The sequence below is a fragment of the Pleurodeles waltl genome, chromosome 7 (genome assembly GCF_031143425.1).
Source record: "Pleurodeles waltl isolate 20211129_DDA chromosome 7, aPleWal1.hap1.20221129, whole genome shotgun sequence".
Taxonomy (NCBI): Eukaryota; Metazoa; Chordata; class Amphibia; order Caudata; family Salamandridae; genus Pleurodeles; species Pleurodeles waltl.
The window spans coordinates 1,505,979,553-1,505,999,111 of record NC_090446.1 but is presented as its reverse complement, the minus strand read 5'-3'; the positions used below and the strand labels follow the sequence as shown (position 1 = coordinate 1,505,999,111).

Below are 19,559 nucleotides of genomic sequence, written 5' to 3'. Positions count from 1 at the left end.
AAAGCGCTATCCTCCTTGACAGCACAGGCCGGGAGACGGGATCTTGAGGAATCCACAGCTGCTAGCGACTTCTGAGACCGAGTGTGGGAGGGATAACGGATGTCACTGGGCACTGTGCCCAGCGACGACACAGCTGGAGGAGGGAACTCCATTAAAGTGAGGCTTGCCAGTGGCACCTCAAAGCACCAGTGCAGACATATAGGAGTGGGTTGGCTATGCAAATCTTTCAGAACTGGGCTGGGGGTTGCTGGAAAAGGCCCCCATTCCCCCATGCCACCCCCCCCCCCTCCGAATGGAGTGCTGACTACTTGTGCTGACATGCCCATCTACTCTGTAGTGGGGGCTGGTGCACTGGCACTTAGAAAGATCCACCACACACTTGATCCTGCATACCTTCAATTGATGGCAGTGACAAAGACAACCGTCGAAGAAGTAAGGTACGCTCGTCAATTACATTCACAGCGGAGGCTCTGCACAAGAACAGTGCCTGAAATGGGTGGAGGGACAGTCGCAGATCCTCATTGCTCCCAGGCTTGCCATGTGAGACATTGCTCTAATCCTTGTCGTAATATTTGAATCCTGTAAAACACTGGGGGCAAAGATACGGGCCGAGGGGATGAGATTGAAAGATGTTCAAAAACTGAAGGCCGGATGTCCGAAAAGGAAGATCTGCAAACATTTAAACAGCTAATGTCCAAGATGAAGGCAACCACAAGGCACTGGAGGCAAGGCTGGAAGACTGAGGGGAAAGCCCGAAGGAACAACCTTTGTTTAGTTGGTTTGCCAGAAGGCACCAAGGATTCTTGTCCTGACAACTTCCTAAGTCAACGGCTGCAATCAATCCTTCCCTCAGACATACTTTCTTACTGCCTCATCACTGAGCAGACGCATAGCGACCTTAAGCAGCAGCTGCCTCCAGGTGCCTCCTGCCACCCTTTAACCACCTAAATAACATGACAGGGATGCAGTTCTCCACTTTGCCCACAATCAGCCAGCCCTCCATTTTGAATCCCACAACATCATGACTTTTCCAGTTATACAAGACTCATTTAATAACATCGGAAATCTTATGTGGAAGCCATATGGAACCTCAGTGGCCTCAAAACCCGCAATATGCTTCTTACCTGGCTATGTTTAAGGTCATCATCCAAGGCTGGGCCCTATTTTTTGAGGCACTGTGGAGGTTTGGGATTGGACAGATGAGGAGGACTCTCAGACTGAATGCTGTGCTGCTGCAGGATGGTGGCCTCTCTGGGACTGCTTTAGGTCTATGCTCCTGCCTCCACAACAGGAACCGATCCCACTGCTGGCTGGAAACTTATGACTAGTTTTAGGACCTACTAAAGATATTGCCAGGCATCGTCAACTGAAATGTTATGTCAACTGGTACTATCTTAGATAGTGTATACTGATTAGAGTTGCAGGATGGTGGTGCTTGTGAGGAGTCCTTACAAACTCCTCCTGGTCAATTGCCATACTGCACAGCTTCCGGTAGCAGCTCAGCTGGAAATGTTTTGTGCCCGACTGTTTTGTCATCTCAATAGGATAGACCAGGATCCTGTGCAACTTCAGGAACCAAATTATCCTGCTAAACATGAGGATGATGCTAAGGAACTTGAGGAGATAACAACGTACCAAGTCATGTGGAGTCCCTTTTTCGGAAGACTTTCACTTTCTATAAAGAAATAAAATCTGGGAATCTATAAAATGTAGCTATGGAAAGAACAAGGTCGACCTAATGAATGAGAAAGAGAACATGATGTAAAAGGGGGTTCAACCAAATCCAAGTCTATTTACTTGCAATTTTGACAGGATATACTTGATATCTTAAAGGGGACAGGAACATAAATGATTGTGTTATTTGTTAGGCTTGGGGAAATGATATATGGTGTGCTCCTAACCAAAGACCTCACCGACAACAAAAGACCTTGCGTCCCCAGCAGGCCAGAAGCCCAGCAGCCTAAACAAAATTAGGAAGAAAAGTCAATCATCTCCAGGTCTGACAACAATTAGTAATATTGATATCAAATACCAGAATGGAAGGTCTGGTATTAAAAGCAATATTGGCACAGATAACATATGGAAAGCAAGGGAAACAGCAGTGCACCAGTTATCATGGCACCAGAGTACAAGAGTTTACCTGAGTAGTCAGACATCTTTGAATAGTAGTGGTTACCTAAACTACACAGAGTTTCTTTAGGGAGTTCTTTGACCTGCAGTTTGGATTATCAGTTTCCTGATTTTTGTTTCCAGAAAAACAGAGTGGCAAGATGTTGATAATCAAAAACTAGGACACTCCATGTTAGACCTGGAATCCTTGGCGTGGTCCCCCCTGTCCTTTTGCCTCCGCTTCACATGTTTTGACTGTGTGATAGACTCTGTTTTTGCTGTTTTTGATACTCTGGGCACTTTATCACTGACCAGTGCTAAAGTGCAAGTTCTCTTGTGTAAATTACATGAGTTATTGGCTTTCCATGGTTGGTATATTTGATTTACTACTAAGTCCCTATTAGAATGCACTAGAGGTGCCCAGGACCTGTAAATCAATTGCTACTAGTGGGCCTGCAGCACTGATTGTCCCACCCACATGAGTAGCCTTGTAAACATGACTCAGACCTGACACTGCAGGGTCTGTGTGAGCAGTTTGTAACTGCCAATTCAACTTGGCAAGTGTACCCACTTGCCAGGCCCAAACCTTCACTTTTCATACATGTAAGGCACCCATAAGGTAGACCCACAGAGCCCCATGGGCAGGGTACAGTGTGTGTTCAAGGTGGGACATGCACTGATGTGTTTTACATGTCCTAACAGTGAAATACTGCCAAATTCGGTTTTCACTGTTGCAAGAGCATTTTCTCTCATAGGTTAACATGGGGGCTGTATCGCAAGCTGGCTCTGTATATACTATTTCAAAGTAAGAAATAGTGTGCACAGAGTCCAAGGGTTCCCCTTAGAGGTAAGATAGTGGCAAAAGCAGATAATTCTAATGCTCTGTTTTGCGGTAGTGTGGTCGAGCAGTAGGCTTATCAGAGGGTAGTGTTAAGCATTTGTTGTACACACACAGGCAATAAATGAGGAACACACACTCAAAGACTTATTCCAGGCCAATAGGTTTTTATATTGAAAAATATATTTTCTTAGTTTATTTTAAGAACCACAGGTTCAAGATTTACGAGTAGTACTTCAAATGAAAGGTATTTCACTCAGGTATTCTAGGAACAACTTTGAATAATCACAATAGCATGTACAGTTTTGCCAAAAATGGCAATAAGCTATTTTAAAAGTGGACACAGTGCAAAAATCAACAGTTCCTGGGGGAGGTAAGTAAATGTTAAGTTCACAGGTAAGTAAAACACATACAGGGTTCAAGGTTGGGTCCAAGTTAGCCCACTGTTGGGGGTTCAAGGCAACCCCAAAGTTACCACACCAGCAGCTCAGGGCCGGTCAGGTGCAGAGGTCAAAGACGTGCCCAAAACACATAGGCTTCAATGGAAACAGGGGTGCCCCGGTTCCAGTCTGCCAGCAGGTAAGTACCCGCGTCCTCGGACGGCAGACCAGGGGGGTTTTGTAGGGCACGGGGGGGGGACAAACAGGCACAGAAAGTACACCCTCAGCGGCACAGGGGCGGCCAGGTGCAGAGTGCAAACAGGCATCAGGTTTTGTATTGAAAGCAAGGGGGAGACCAGGGGGTCTCTTCAACTACGCAGGCAGGCATGGGGGCTCCTCGGGGTAGCCACCACCTGGGCTAGGCAAAGGGGCGCCTGGGGGTCGCTCCTCCACTGGAGTTCGGTTCCTTCAGGTCCTGGGGGCTGCGGGTGCAGTGTTGGTTCCAGGCTTTGGGTCCCTTGTTACAGGCAGTCGAGGTCAGGGGGAGCCTCTGGATTTCCTCTGCAGGCGTCGCTGTGGGGGCTCAGGGGGGTCAACTCCTGCTACTCACAGGCTCGCAGTCGCCGGGGAGTCCTCCCTGTAGTGTTAGTTTTCCGCAGGTCGTGCCGGGGGCGTCGGGTGCAGAGTGGAAAGTCTCATGCTTGCAGTGGGAAATGTGAAGTCTTTAAAGTTGCTTCTTTGTTGCAGAAAGTTGCAGTTTGTTGAACAGAGCAGCTGTTCTCGGGAGCTTCTTGGTCCTTTGGATGTAGGGCAGTCCTCTGAGGCTTCAGAGGTCGCTGGTCCCTGTTAGATGAGTCGCTGTTGCAGTTTTCGTCGAAGTAGGGAGACAGGCCGGTGGGGCTGGGGCAAAATCAGTGGTCGTCTCCGTCTTCACTGCAGGGCTTCAGGTCAGTCCTTCTTCTTCTTTAGGTTGCAGGAATCTATATTCCTCGGTTCTGGGAGCCCCTAAATACAGAATTTAGGGGTGTGTTTAGGTCTGGGAGGGTAGTAGTCAATGGCTAATGTCCTTGAGGGTGGCTACACCATCTTTGTGCCTTCCCCCGAGGGCCTCTCACCCACCCCACCCCTGCAGGGCTGGAAGGGGAATCGCTTCCCCTTCCACTACCGCCCACCAAACCCCATCTAATAACGTCAGAGCGTGATCGCGTGCTGACATCATTAGAGGCCACCAGACACGCAGGACGCTATTTGCTTCCTGCGTGTCCACCGACAAGAAGGTAAGTTTCTTCTCCGGCCCGGGGGACTGATGCAAAAGAGGAAAAGGTTTTCCTTTCCCTCTATGCCTCTTAACATTCCCGCTGCCCAATGCCCACTAGGCACCAGGGAATTTGTTGTATGTGCGTGTGTGATTTGTGCGGGGCGGCCCATTGGGCAAGGGCCGCTCCCCCAAGGGGGCATAATCTTATACGCCGTTTATGCCCCCCCTTGGGGGCAGATCGGCTAATTAGTTTTTCAGCCGATCTGCCCCCAGGGGGGGTAGAAGCTACAATGGCACCAGGGGTATGTTTTTATTTGTTTTTTTTGCATGGGGGGGAGCCTTGGGCAAGGGTCACCCCCCAAAGGGGGAGAAACCCTTTTAGGCAGCTCTGCCCCCTTGGGGCAGATCGGCCTTCTTTTTTGGCCCATCTGCCCCCAAGAGGGGGAGAATCCACTAGGCACCAGGGATTTTCTTTTTGTGTGTGTGTGTTTTTTGGGCAGGGGGCATAATATTTTACACCATTTCTGCCCCCTCTGGGGGCAAATCGGCCTAGTATTTTTTTAGGCCCATGGTCCCCGGAGACCACTAGACACCAGGTAAAGTTTTTCACTGTTTGGTGGCGGGGTGTTTCTCAAATGGCAAAGTGTTTACATTTGTGATTATAACAGTGTATTTCTCTTTTTTGTTCTAGTTCAAAGCTTTTGTCAGGGGTTGACCTGCGATTTGCGTAGTTGCGTGTTTTAGGTAAGTAAGGGCCAGATGTAGGTAGCTAAAAATTAGCGACTCGCAAATTGCGATTATTTGCGACTCGCAATTTCCGACTCGCTAACTGCAATGCAGGTAGAAAGTGCAAGGACAATTAGCGACTCGCACACGGAGTCGCACCGCTGATAGCGAGTCCGCTGTTTGCGAGGTCGCTTTTTGAGACCGCGCAAAAAACGGTCTCGCAATTTGCGAGTGGGTGTCGCAAATAGCGACTGTGCTGAAAATTGAATGCAGGTGCTGCAGAACACTCTGGAAAACACTTCAGAACACTCTGGAACACACTTCCTGGCACATGATTATGACATCACAGCCAAGAAGTTTACAAATACACCTGGGAGGAGGGAGGACCACACCCATTTCAACTTCAGCACAGCAAACAAACAGAGCTCCTGCAACCATGGCTGAAAATACTAGGAAGAGGAAACTTAAGTTTGCTGAAAAGGAGTTGGAGGTGCTGACTGATAAGTGATGTCAGCACCACAATGAGCTGTTTGGCAGGTCAGCCCTCACCGTGCCAGAGACAGAGAAGAGAAGACTCTGGCAGGAGATCCAGGACAAAGTCAACTCCCTGGGGGTCAGCCACCGGAGTGTGGAAGAATTGAAGAAAAGGTGGTATGACCTTCGCTCCCGGACCAAGGAGAGGGTGGCAGAGCGGCTCCGGGAGATGAGAGGCACAGGAGGGGGACCATCAACGGTACCACCACCCACACCACTGGAGGAAAGGGTAGAAGAGACCCTAGAGCCTGAGGCTGTAAGCGGGATGGGAGATATGGACACCTCTGAGCCAGGACCATCAACCCGGTGAGTACCATGTGACATGCATGTACCCTCATCAATGTCATACCCCCACCCACCTTGTACACAGGACCATGCACAACCAAGATAGCTCCATTTCAGTGTAGCAAACACCAGACTGATGCATTACGAGCAATGTAGTCAAGTAGGCAGTTCATAGGCAACAGTTTATTAGGAAGTTGATAACAGATAGTAGACACAGAGTGTGTTACCTATGTCCCACAGGTCTCCCACAAGATACCCCCACCAGCCCAAGCAGCCAGGGGCCACTGGTCAGCCAGCACACACAGGAGAGAACAGGACCAGCCACCACTGCTACCTGCACCACCGACACCATGTCCCCTCAGGAAACACCTGTTGCAGTAGTGGTGTGTGAGCCTGCGCCAGGTACGAGCCAGAGTGCCATGGGAGACAACACAGGGCCTCCACCGCTTCGCAGGTGACGTGGAACATCAGCAGCAGAGCGGCAAGCAGAGTCAGGGCATGCCTCCACATCACCAACCAAGGCCGCACTCCTACGGGGTCAGCGCCTGCAAAACCAAGAATTAAGGAGGATTAGTGGGGCATTGCGGCGCTTTGAACGCAATCATGCCAACAGTATGCAGCAGGTACAATCGGAGTTGCAGGTGATCAGTACCAACACGGGTGACCTTGCACTCTCTATGCGCCAACTAGTGGCAGGACTGCTAACGCAGACTGACAGTCCAATTGTGCAATCTAAAACTTTTAATTCTTTTATTGTGTTCAAGGATTGTTCACCTGAGTCAAGGATGAAATTTGTTAAATTTCAAAAGTCAGTGATAGAGAGCCTTATTGTGGTGGAACAGGCAAGAATTCCTAAAGTAGCAGTTGTGGAGGATGTGGCTAGATTGAAAAATCGCCACTTTACTGATCAGATTCCTCCCACTCCCAAAAAAGACTTATCCGCTAAGAAATGTACAGTTTGTGCCCAAAGAAGTATCTGGAGGGTAAGACGGATGTACTGCCGGACTGTCCTTCAAAGCCTAGGCTGTGTGTGGCAGGCTGTTTCAGGAGTTACCACATCCAAAATATTTTTGGGGAGCGTAAACTGCCTGTTTTATATTTTCAGTATCACTGATGGCATTACTGTCATGTATTCAGTTAGAGCTTTTGTGTTTGTAGTTTTGTACTTATTTATAATTAGTTAGAGCTTTCTTTGTTGTTTTTAAAAAAAAGTAATGGCAGTGTGCAGGGGGTGGCACTTGGCTGGCGGTGTGCATGGGGTGGCACTTGGCTGGCGGCGTGCGTGGGGTGGCACTTGGCTGGCAGTGTGCGTGGAGTGGCGCTTGGCTGGCGGTGCCAGCCAAACGCCAGTCCACACACTCTTATCAGCTGGTGTGATTGCTGTATCAGGCATATGGACATTTGAAAGTGATGGGCCCTTGAATGGCGCTGTCTGTTGAAGCAAGTGCTGTAATGTGCTGGGCCCGCGGCTGGCGGCGTGAATGGTCTTGTGCATGTTGTAGGATAGAGGTGTTTCTAGCAGTTTAGGCTGACAGAAGGTAGCTATGGCAAAGCAGCTTAGGCTGAATTAGGAGACATGCAAAGCTCCTACTATACCACTTATATCATATGCACAATATCATAAGAAAACACAATACTCACAGTTACTAAAAATAAAGGTACTTTATTTTTATGACAATATGCCAAAAGTATCTCAGTGAGTACCCTCAATTAGAAGGTAAGTAATATACACAAGTTATATGTACACAAACCCAAAACAGGTAAGTAACAGTAAGAAAAGTAGTGCAATCACAATATGATGCAATAGGTGAACATAGGTCTAGGGGCAACACAAACCATATACTCCAAAAGTGAAATGCGAATCAGAAATGGACCCCAGACCTATGAGAGCTTGTAGAGGGTCACTGGGACCGTAGGAAAACAGTAAGGGTGTCCAAAATACCCCACCCCAAGACCCTAGAAAGTAGGGGTAAAGTTACCCTACTACCCCAGAAAAACACGATAGTCGTGATAGGGGGATTCTGCAAGAACCACAAACAATAGCAAAGCACTGAATACGGATTCCTGGACCTGAGGACCTGGAAGGCAAGGGGACCAAGTCCAAGAGTCGCGACAGTGTCGGGGGGCAGGAGTCCAGGAAACCCTGGATGAAGGTGCAAGAGGGCTGCCTCCGGGTGGAAGAAGCCAAAGATTCTGCAACAACGAAAAGGGCTAGGAACTTCTCCTTTGAATGGAAGATGTCCCTGCTGGATTTTGCAGAAGTGTTTCCACGCAGAAATACCACAAACAAGCCTTGCTAGCTGCAAGAGTCGCGGTAGAGGTTTTTGGATGCTGCTGGGGACCAGGAAGGACCAGGATGTCTCCCCTTGGAGGAGGAGACAGAGGGGGCGCTCAGCAACTCAGAGAGCCCCCGCAGAAGCAGACAGCACCTGCAGAAGTACCAGCAGGCACTTAAAAGATTGGTGTAACTGGAGTCACAAAAGGAGGGTCCCACGATGTCGGAGTCCAACTCAGAGGGTTGATCACTGCATGACGGAGTGCTGGGGACCCAAGCTAGGCTGTGCACAAAGGAATCCTTGGAGAAGTGCACAGAAGCCGGAGCAGCTGTGTAGGAGGCTGGCCTGGCTTGTAGTGGGTACCAGAGGTACTTACACCTTGTGCCAGGTCCAGTTATCCCTTATTAGTGTAGAAGAGGTGTTTCTAGTAGCTTAGGCTGATAGAAGGTAGCTATGGCAAAGCACCTTAGGCGGAACTAGGAGACATGTAAAGCTCCTACTATACCACTGGTGTCATATGCACAATATCATAAGAAAACACAATACACAGATATACTAAAAATAAAGGTACTTTATTTTTAAGACATTATGCCAAATGTATCTCAGTGAGTACCCTCAGTATGAGGATAAGATAAATACACAAGATATATGTACACAAACCAAAACTATGCAGGTAATAGCAAGAAAAGTAATGCAAGCAGTATAGAATTACAGTAGATTGCAATAGGAGCACATAGGTATAGGGGCAACACAAACCATATACTCCAAAAGTGGAATGCGAACCACAAATGGACCCCAAACCTATGTGAGCTTGTAGAGGGTCGCTGGGACTGTAAGAAAACAGTGAGGGTTAGAAAAAATAGCCCACCCCAAGACCCTGAAAGGTAGGTGTAAAGTGAACCTACTACCCCTAGAAAGTGCAGAAGTCGTGATAGGGGGATTCTGCAGGAAGAACAAACACCAGCAATGCACCAACAGTAGACTTATGGACCCGAGTGCCTGTAAGACAAGGGGACCAAGTCCAATAGTCGAAAGTGGGCAGGAGCCCAAGAAATGCCAGCTGAGGGTGCAAGGAAGCTGCCACCTGTTGGAAGAAGCTTGGAGTTCTGCAAGAAAGAAGAGGACTAGGAACTTCTCCTTTGGAGTATGGATGACCCAGGTCGCGATGAAGCTTGCAGATGTGTTCCCATGCAGAAAGACGGCAAACAAGCCTTGCTAGCTGCAAGGGTCGCAGTAGAGGTTTTTGGCTGCTGCTGTGGCCCAGGAGGGACCAGGATGTCCCCACTTGGAGGAGGAGACAGAGGGGGCCACCAAGCAAGCCAGGGAGCCCTCACAGAAGCAGGCAGCACCCACAGAAGTACCTTAACAGGCACTTCGAAGAAGAGTGAACCGGAGTCACGCGAAGTCACAAAAGGGAGTCCCACGACGCCGGAGGACAACTCAGGAGGTTGTGCACTGCAGGAAGGAGTGTCGGGGAGCCAGGCTTGGCTGTGCACGAAGGAAATCCTGGAAGAGTGCACAGGAGCTGGAGCAGCTGCAAATCACGCAATACACAGCTTTGCAGTCTACTGTGGGGAGGCAAGGACTTACCTCCTGAAGAGTCACTGGACTGTGGGAGTCACTTGGACAGAGTTGCTGAGTTCCAGGGACCACGCTCGTCGTGCTGAGAGGGGACCAAGGGGATCACTGATGCAGTCTTTTGGTGCCTGCGGTTGCAGGGGGAAGATTCCGACGACCCACTGGAGATTTCTTCAGAGCTCCTGGTGCAGAGAGGAGGCAGGCTACCCCCAGAGCATGCACCACCTGTAAACAGTCGAGAAAGCCAACAGGATGAAGCGATACAAGGTTGCTAGTAGTCATCTTGCTACTTTCTTGCGGTTTTGCAGGCGTCCTGAGCAGTCAGCGGTCGATCCTTTGGCAGAAGGTGAAGAGGGAGATGCAGAGGAACTCTGGTGAGCTCCTACATTCGTTATCTGGTGAGATCCCCAAAGCAGAGACCCTAAATAGCCAGAAATGGAGTTTTGGATAGCTAGGAAGGAGGATTGGCTGCCAAGAGAGGTAAGAGCCTATCAAAAGGAGCCTCTGACGTCACCTGCTGGCACTGGCCATTCAGAGAAGTCCAGTGTGCCACAAACACCTCTGTTTCCAAGATGGCAGAGGTGTGGGACACACTGGAGGAGCTCTGGGCACCTCCCCTGGGAGGTCAGGGGAGTGGTCACTCCCCTTTCCTTTGTCCAGTTTCGTGCCAGAGCAGGGCTGGGGGATCCCTGAACTGGTATAGACTGGCTTATGCAGAGATGGGCACCATCTGTGCCCATCAAAGCATTTCCAGAGGCTGGGGGAGGCTACTCCTCCCCAGCCTTCACACCTATTTCCTAAGGGAGAGGGTGTTACACCCTCTCTCAGAGGAAGTCCTTTGTTCTGCCTTCCTGGGCCAGGGCTGCCTGGACCCCAGGAGGGCAGAAACCTGTCTGAGGGGTTGGCAGCAGCAGCTGCAGTGGAGACCCTGGAAAGGCAGTTTGGCAGTACCCGGGTTCTGTGCTAGAGACCCGGGGGATCATGGAATTGTACCCCCAATGCCAGAATGGCATTGGGGTGACAATTCCATGATCTTAGACATGTTAAATGGCCATCTTCGGAGTTACCATTGTGACGCTGTACATAGGTAGTGACCTATGTACAGTGCACGCGTGTTATGGTGTCCCCGCACTCACAAACTCCGGGGAATTTGCCCTGAACGATGTGGGGGCACCTTGGCTAGTGCCAGGGTGCCACACACTAAGTAACTTTGCACCCAACCTTCACTAGGTGAAGGTTATACATATTAGGTAACTTTTAAGTTACTTAAGTGAAGTGGTAAATGGCTGTGAAATAACGTGGACGTTATTTCACTCAGGCTGTACTGGCAGGCCTGTGTAAGAATTGTCAGAGCTCACTATGGGTGGCAAAAGAAATGCTTCAGCTCATAGGGATCTCCTGGAACCCCAATACCCTGGGTACCTCAGTACCGTATACTAGGGAATTATACGGGTGTACCAGTATGCCAATGTGAATTGATAAATTTAGTCACTAGCCTGTTAGTGACAAATTTGGAAAGCAGAGAGAGCATAACCACTGAGGTTCTGTTTAGCAGAGCCTCAGTGAGACAGTTAGGCATCACACAGGGAACACATACACAGCACATACTTATGAGCACTGGGGCCCTGCCTGGGAGGGTCCCAGTAACACATAGACTAAAACAACATATATACAGTGAAATATGGGGGTAACATGCCAGGCAAGATGGTACTTTCCTACACAACCCCCCCCTCCTCCCCCCCAAACGAAGGACAATAAGACTAGCCATGACCTGATGAGTCTTCATTGTCTAAGTGGAAATATCTGGAGAGTCCATCTGCATTGGAGTGGGTACTCCCAGGTTTATGTTGCACTGTATAGTCCATTCCCTGTAGAGATATGGACCACCTCAACAATTTAGGGTTTTCACCTTTGATTTGTTTTAGCCAAAGTAGAGGTTTGTGGTCTGTCCGAACAATGAAGTAAGTGCCAAACAGGTATGGCCTCAACTTCTTCAGTGCCCAGACCACAGCAAAGGCCTCCCTCTCTATGGCAGACCAACGCTTTTCTCTAGGGGTCAACCTTCTGCTGATAAAAGCAACTGGTTGATCCTGGCCCTCAAAATTCAGTTGTGATAAGACTGCCCCTACCCCTAATTCAGATGCATCAGTTTGAACAATGAATTTCTTGGAGTAACATGGGCTTTTTAGGACAGGTGCAGAGCACATGGCCTGTTTGAGCTCCTCAAAAGCTTCCTGACAGCTAGCTGTCCACAATACCTTTTTAGGCATCTTCTTACTAGTGAGATCATTAAGAGGAGCTGCTATTGAGCCATAGTTTTAAATGAATCTCCTGTAATACCCAGTGAGGCCTAGGAAGGCTCTCACCTGGGTCTGTGTTGTAGGGGGAACCCAATCTATGATTGTTTGGATTTTCCCCTGCAGTGGTGCAATCTGTTCTCCTCCTACCATGTGTCCCAGATAAACCACCTTTCCCTGCCCTATCTGGCACTTTGAGGCCTTGATAGTGAGGCCTGCCTTTTGCAGGGCCTCCAAAACTTTCCAAAGGTGGACCAGGTGCTCATCCCAGGTGGAGCTAAAGACAGCTATATCATCTAGATATGCTGCACTAAAAGCCTCCAACCCTTTCAGGACTGTGTTCACCAACCTCTGAAAAGTGGCAGGTGCATTCTTCAAACCAAAGGGCATCACTGTAAATTGGTAGTGCCCTCCTATAGTTGAAAATGCAGTTTTAGGTTTAGCATCCTCAGCCAATTTGATCTGGCAATACCCTGCAGTCAAATCAAAGGTGCTTAGATACTTGGCAGATGCCAGTGTATCTATGAGCTCATCTGCCCTGGGTATAGGGTGAGCATCAGTTTTGGTTACCTGATTGAGCCCTCTGTAATCTACAGAAAACCTCATCTCTCTCTCTTTCCATCTTTGGTGTGAGGTTTAGGTACAAGCACCACTGGGCTAGCCCAGGGGCTTTCAGAAGGTTCAATCACCCCGAAATCCAACATTTTCTGCACCTCTTGTTTAATGCAGTCCCTGACATGGTCAGGCTGCCTATAAATTTTACTTTTGACAGGCAGGCTGTCAATTGTATGTTCACACCAGGATGTTGTACCTGGTACAAGTGAAAAGAGGTCTGAAAACTGGCTTAGGAGATTGATGCAGTTGTCTTTCTGTTCTGCTGTCAGACAATCTGCTAAAACTACTCCCTCCACTAAGGCATCTGCTTCAGTGGTGGTGAAGAGCTCAGGGAGAGGGTCACTCTTCTTCCTGTCCCTCATCTGTTGCCATGAGCATGGTGAGATCAGCCCTGTCATAATAGGGTTTCAGGCGGTTGACATGAGTCACCCCAAGGGGACTCCTGGCAGTGCCCAGGTCTACCAAGTAGGTAACCTCACCCTTCTTTTCAACAATGAGATGGGGTCCACTCCATTTGTCCTGGAGTGCTCCTGGGGCCACAGTCTCCAATACCCACACCTTCTGTCCTGGGTGGTACTGGGTCAGGACAGCCTTCTGGTCATGCCATTGCTTTTGCAGCTCTTGGCTGGCCTGAAGGTTTTTACTGCCCTTTTTCATGTACTCAGCCATCCTGAGTTTTTCAGGGAGTCCCATTATCATACCTTTGAGAGTTTTATTAAACCTCTCAACCAGACCATTTGTTTGTGGATGGTAAGGGGTGGTGAACTTGTAGGTAACACCACACTCCTTCCACATTGCTTTGAGGTATGCAGACATGAAGTTGCTACCTCTGTCTGACACCACCTCTTTAGGAAAACCCACCCTTGAAAAGATTCCCAGGAGGGCCTTTGCCACTTCAGGAGCTGTAGTGGTCCTTAAAGGTATGGCTTCAGGATATCTTGTGGCATGGTCCCCTACCACCAAGATAAATCTATTGCCTGAAGCAGTAGGAGGGTCAAAGGGGCCAACTATGTCAACCCCTACTCTTTCAAAGGGCACCCCAACCACTGGAAGTGGAATTAGAGGGGCCTTTGGAGTGCCACCAGTCAGGCCACACAAGACTTGCAAAAATCTTTGGTGTCCTCTGACATATGAGGACAGTGAAACTATCACTACTAGTATCACTAGGTTCCCTGCTAGGGGGCAGGCCCTTGTAAGAACCTTCCCCAGCTTCTCCAGGGAACTCCTCTGAATCTGACTGGGAAGCTTCTCCTTTTCCTAACCTCTCCTGAGATAGCCAGACTGGTTCTGGTCATCTACAATGAGCATGTTAAAGAGAAACTCTTTTGTAGGGTTCTTACCTATACTCAAACCTCTATCCAGGCCGAGACCCGTCAAACTTTTATAGTTTAAACTCTCATATGTTGCATTAACAGTTTTGGGAGTGGGCTCTACAACAGACATGATAGTATAAGTTTAAGGATAGTGAGAAAGAAAAAGTTTTAGAACTTTAGAAAGCACAGAAAAAACTTTTTCAAACTTTGGGAAAACTTTTAGAAGTTTTCAAAAAAAACTTTGAGTGCCTCATCCTGCCAAGGACTGAGGTAGTGGATGCCTTTCTCCACTGAAAGTGATGCTTCATGGAAGCTGCCCAGGCTCCTGGAACTCACCACCAGCCTCGGACGACTGACTACTGGGGATGGCAGCCATGTCTGCGGTGGTGCCACTGGCTCAGGATGTCGCGGGGCCGCTGGCGGCGGTGCTGGCGGTGGCGGGGTCTGTGGCGGCAGTGGGCTCTGTGGCGGCGGGCTCTGTGGCGGTGCAGGTGCAGATGGCGGTCTTCTCCGCCGTACAGGTTGGCGTCGACGTGGAAAGAAGGTGTGACACTGGTACCTCAGTCGGTGCCACCATGCCCTATCCTGACCTGCCCTTCAGTTTCTGGCCCTTCCCCACCTTTGATGGTGGCGCAGCTGTCATGCCACTATCCCCTTTTGTTTTCCCTGACCCCTTGGTGGCAGGTGTTTTCTGCTTCTCCCTCCGGGATGTGGGCAACTTTTTTAGCTTGGCAGGTGGCGGAATGTCCTTGCCCTCGCTCCATGGCACACTGGCAGCCCTGATGGTTGGCGCACTCCATGACCCCAGAGTTGCTGGCACCACTGTGGCTGGGGATGTGGTGGCTGAGGTGCTGGGTTGGGACCAGGAAAGCCTGGCCCTAGGGGACGGACGGGGGGTGGGGTAGGTGTAGGAAAGAGGTCAATATTAGCCAGGAAACGTTTTTTAGACACACTGGGACGGGTAGATGGAGGGGGTTTGGGAGTGGAGGAAGCGGTAGTGGTTGTAGGAGGTGCACGTTTGCTGAATTTGGGTGAAGGTGCATGGGCTGGAGGCTGTTGTGAGGTGGATGGCTGTTGGGTGGGTGTGTGCCTGCATTTGTGTACTTTGGGAGGAGGGCTCACTGACACACTGGGAGAGGACACAGGGAATGTGTGAATGGTAGTGGGGGTGGTGAGTGCACGTGAGCGGTGTGTGGTGCTGGGCGTGCTGGTGATGGAGGTAGTGGCTGAAAATGTAGTGCATGCAGGTGTGAGTGGAGATGAGACTGGGAGGGAGACGAGGAGGAGGGGGACACAGTGGAGGCAGTGGATGTTGGTATGTCTGTATGGGTATGATGCTTGTGTGAGTGCCTGTGGGATTGTGTGGTGCTTATGTTTGCCTGAGCCACTTTTGTGTGTTGAGGTGTGTGCATGCTGGTCTGATGGTATGCTTGGGATAGGCTGAGGTACAAGGGATTGGGTCTGGGTGGAGGGTGGAGGCTGGACACAGGGACAATGGCTGCCATCAGTGCTGAGGCCCGAGCCTGAAACGTTCTCTGTTGGACTGCCTGCCCAGAATGAATGCCCTCCAGGTATGCATTTGTTTGTTGCAAATGCCCCTCAACACCCTGGATGGCATACAGAATGGTAGACTGCCCAACAGTGAGGGATCTCAGGAGGTCAATAGCCTCCTCACTGAGGGCAGCAGGGCTGACTGGGGCAGGGCCTGAGGTGCATGGGGCGAAGGAGATGCCCACCCTCCTGGGTGAGCGGGCACAGGAAACTCGATGAGGGGCTGCTGGAGGGCGGTGCTGGTAGGGGGGTGGCGGCTATACCTGTTGATGCGTGGGGCACAGAGGGGCCTGCCACCGCAAGGGAGCTCCCATCAGAGGAGTCGCCGCTGTCACTGCTGTCACCTCCTGTACCCACTGTGGAGCTCCCCTCGCCCTCCATCCCACTGGTGGCTTCAGACTCTGTTGTTTCGCCCTCCAGGGCCAAGTGGGATGCAGCTCCCTCCTGCTCCGGTGCCACTGCTCCTCTGCCTGATGATGCTATTGCACACAGGAACAGGGAGACCACAAAAAGGGGGAGGGGCAGAAGAAAGACATGTGCATGCAACACCACTACCGTTGGCGGACACTACAGACACAGCTGCCCTATGCACTACGCCTTTCCTAGATAATTCACATGCCCATGGGGTACAAGGCCTAAGCCCAATTGCTGCACACATGGAAGTCACAGGAGCCTGACTAGGTGTAGATGGCACTAACCAACTAACCACTAGTGGGGTTGGGGTTACACTGAACCTGCCTCACAAGGGACCTTACCTACCAAGCTCGCCCTGGCCTATGGGAACTATGCCCAACTCCCCCACCCAGACACCTCGTAATGCGCACAGTGTCAGATTAATGTGACTGTATTCACCCCCTTGCTGCTGCAATGTCCTTAAGCACCCATCCAACTCCGGATATGCCACCGCCAGGATCCGGAACATCAGGGGGGTCATGGTGCGACGGGCACCCCTCCCACGTTGGGAGGCCATCCCCAGCTGGGCCTCCGCCATCTTCTTCCTCCAGCGGCGATGGTCCTCCCATCTTTTCCAGCAGTGGGTGCTCCGTCTGTGGTGGACCCCCAGGGTCCGGAGGTCCATGGCGATGGCACGCCAAATATCCTTCTTCCGGTGGGCGCTGACCTAGAGGAATAGTACAGGAGAAAGGGAATATCTTTACCCGTCCGGACCGTCATACTCATTGGCCCACATGCCCACCCTTGCCCTGACGCACAAACACTCACAGTCCGCTCATGCAGGCCTCAGTCCCCCCCCCCCCCCCACCATGTAGCTTCCATCCACACCACTCCAAACAGGCACAGTTTAGGGAAAGAACACTGGTGCTGGGGCCTGGTTAGCAGGGTCCCAGCACACTTTCAAATTATAACTTAGCATCAGCAAAGGCAAAAAGTCAGGGGTAACCATGCCAAGGAGGCATTTCCTTACACTAGGAAACTAGATTCCTGCAACCTTAACAAGAAGAAGGACTGCTGATCTGAAGCCCTGCAGTGAAGACTGAGACGACATCATCTTTGGCCCCAGTCCTACCAGTCTGTCTCCCAATTTCAAAGAAAACTGCAACAGCGACGCATCCAACAGGGACCAGCGACCTCTGAAGCCTTAGAGGACTGCCCTGCAACCAAGGACCAAGAAACTCCGGTGAACAGCAGCCCTCTGCAACAATCTGCAACAAAGAAACAACTTTAAAGACTTCATGTTTCCCGCCGGAAGCGTGAGACTTTCCACTCTGCACCCAACGCCCCCGGCTCGACCTGAGGAAAACAAAGACCTCAGGGAGGACTCCCCAGCAACTGAGAGCCCGTGAGTAACCAGAGACGACCCCCCTGAGCCCCCACACAGACGTCTGCAGAGGAAATCCAGAGGCTCCCCCTGACCGCGACTCCCTGTAATTAGGGACCCGACGCCTAGAACCAACACTGCACCCGTAGCCCCCAGGGCCAGAAGGAACCGAACTCCAGTGCAGGAGTGACCCCCAGACGACCCTCTGCCTAGTCCAGGTGGTGGCTCACCTGAGGAGCCCCCCCGTGCCTGCCTGCAGCATTGAAGAGACCCCCGGGTCTCCCTATTGCTTTGAATACAAAACACGATGCCTGTTTGCACTCTGCACCCGGCCGCTGCTGTGCCGCTGAGGGTGTACTTTCTGTGCCTGCTTGTGTCCACCCGGGTGCCCTACAAAACCCAGACGCGGGTACTTACCTGCTATCAGAATGGAACCGGGGCACCCCTGTTTCCATTGAAGCCTATGTGTTTTGGGCACCTCTTTGACCTCTGCACCTGACCGGCCCTGAGCTTCTGGTGTGGTAACTTTGGGGTTGCCTTGAACCCCCAATGGTGGGCTACCTTGGCCCCAACTTTGAACCCTGTAAGTGTTTTACTTACCTATGAACTTAACATTTACTTACCTCCCCCAGGAACTGTTGATTTTTGCACTGTGTCCATTTTTAAAATAGCTTATTGACATTTATGTCAAAACTGTACATGCTATTGTGATTATTCAAAGTTCCTAGAATACCTGAGCGAAATACCTTTCATTTGAAGTATTACTTGTAAATCTTGAACCTGTGGTTCTTAAAATAAACTAAGAAAATATATTTTTCTGTATAAAAACCTATTGGCCTGGAGTAAGTCTTTTGAGTGTGTGTTCCTCATTTATTGCCTGTGTGTGTACAACAAATGCTTAACACTACCCTCTGATAAGCCTACTGCTCGACCACACTACCACAAAATAGAGCATTAGATTATCTCTTTTTGCCACCATCTTACCTCTAAGGGGAACCCTTGGACTCTGTGCACACTATTTCTTACTTTAAAATAGTATATACAGAGCCAACTTCCTACATTGGTGGATCAGCGGTGGGGTACAAGACTGCATTTGCTGGACTGCTTAGCCAATACCTGATCACACGACTAAATTCCAAAAATTGTCATTAGAAAATGATTTTTGAAATTTTAGCTATTTTTCTAAATTTTTAAAAGTCCTGCTAGGGCCTTGTGTTAGTCCCTATTAGCATTTCTTTTAGAGTTTAAAAGTTTTTTAAAAGTTTGGATTAAGTTCTAGAGATAGTTTTAGATTCTTAAAAAGTATCCCAACTTTTAGAGAAATAATGTCTAGTACAGATGAGATGGTGGTGGAGCTCAACCTCATCCCTTACCTGCATCTCAGGATGTCAGAGTTAAGGACTCTCTGTAAAACCAAAAAGATAAATACTGGATCAAACCCTACCAAAGTACAGCTCCAGGAGCTTTTGGCAGAGTTTGCTAGAGACAACCCCTCTGAAGACAACCTTACAGAGGGGGAAGCTAGTGACATGGAGGAGAATTTCCCCCCTCCTCTCCTAGTTAGGGAGACCAGGGTTTCTTCAACCCTGACTCCACGAGTGATAGTCAGAGGTGCTGCTTCTCCCACAGGGGAGTCCAACAGCTCTGGAAGCATTGAGGGCAGCCTCAATGAAGATGACCTCCTGTTAGCCAGGATGCCCAAAAGATTGGCTTTGGAGAAACAGCTCCTACCCTTAGAAAGGGAAAGACAAGAGATGGGCTTAGCTCCCATCAATGGTGGCAGCAACGTAAATAGGGCCAGAGAGAATACTGACATGCTAAAAATCCCCAAAGGGATTGTAACAAAATATAAAGATGGCGATGATATCACCAAATGGTTCACAGATTTTGAGAGGGCTTGTGCAACCAGAAAGTAAACAAATCTCACTGTGGTGCTCTCCTTTGGGAAATGTTCACTGGAAAGTGTAGGGATAGACTCCTCACACTCTCTGGAAAAGATGCAGAATCCTATGACCTCATGAA

The 19,559-nt window shown here is 49.9% G+C and overlaps 1 protein-coding gene across 1 annotated transcript in view; it reads right to left on the bottom strand.

Annotated features, from left to right (window-relative positions):
* LOC138247097 (uncharacterized) overlaps positions 1-19,559 on the bottom strand; it is a 272,302-nt gene that overhangs the window by 149,858 nt on the left and 102,885 nt on the right. The window contains exon 2 of the mRNA XM_069201840.1: positions 6,465-6,675. Coding sequence (XP_069057941.1) covers positions 6,465-6,640 — 176 coding nt within the window. The 5' untranslated portion in view covers positions 6,641-6,675. The remainder of the gene's footprint in view (positions 1-6,464; positions 6,676-19,559) is intronic.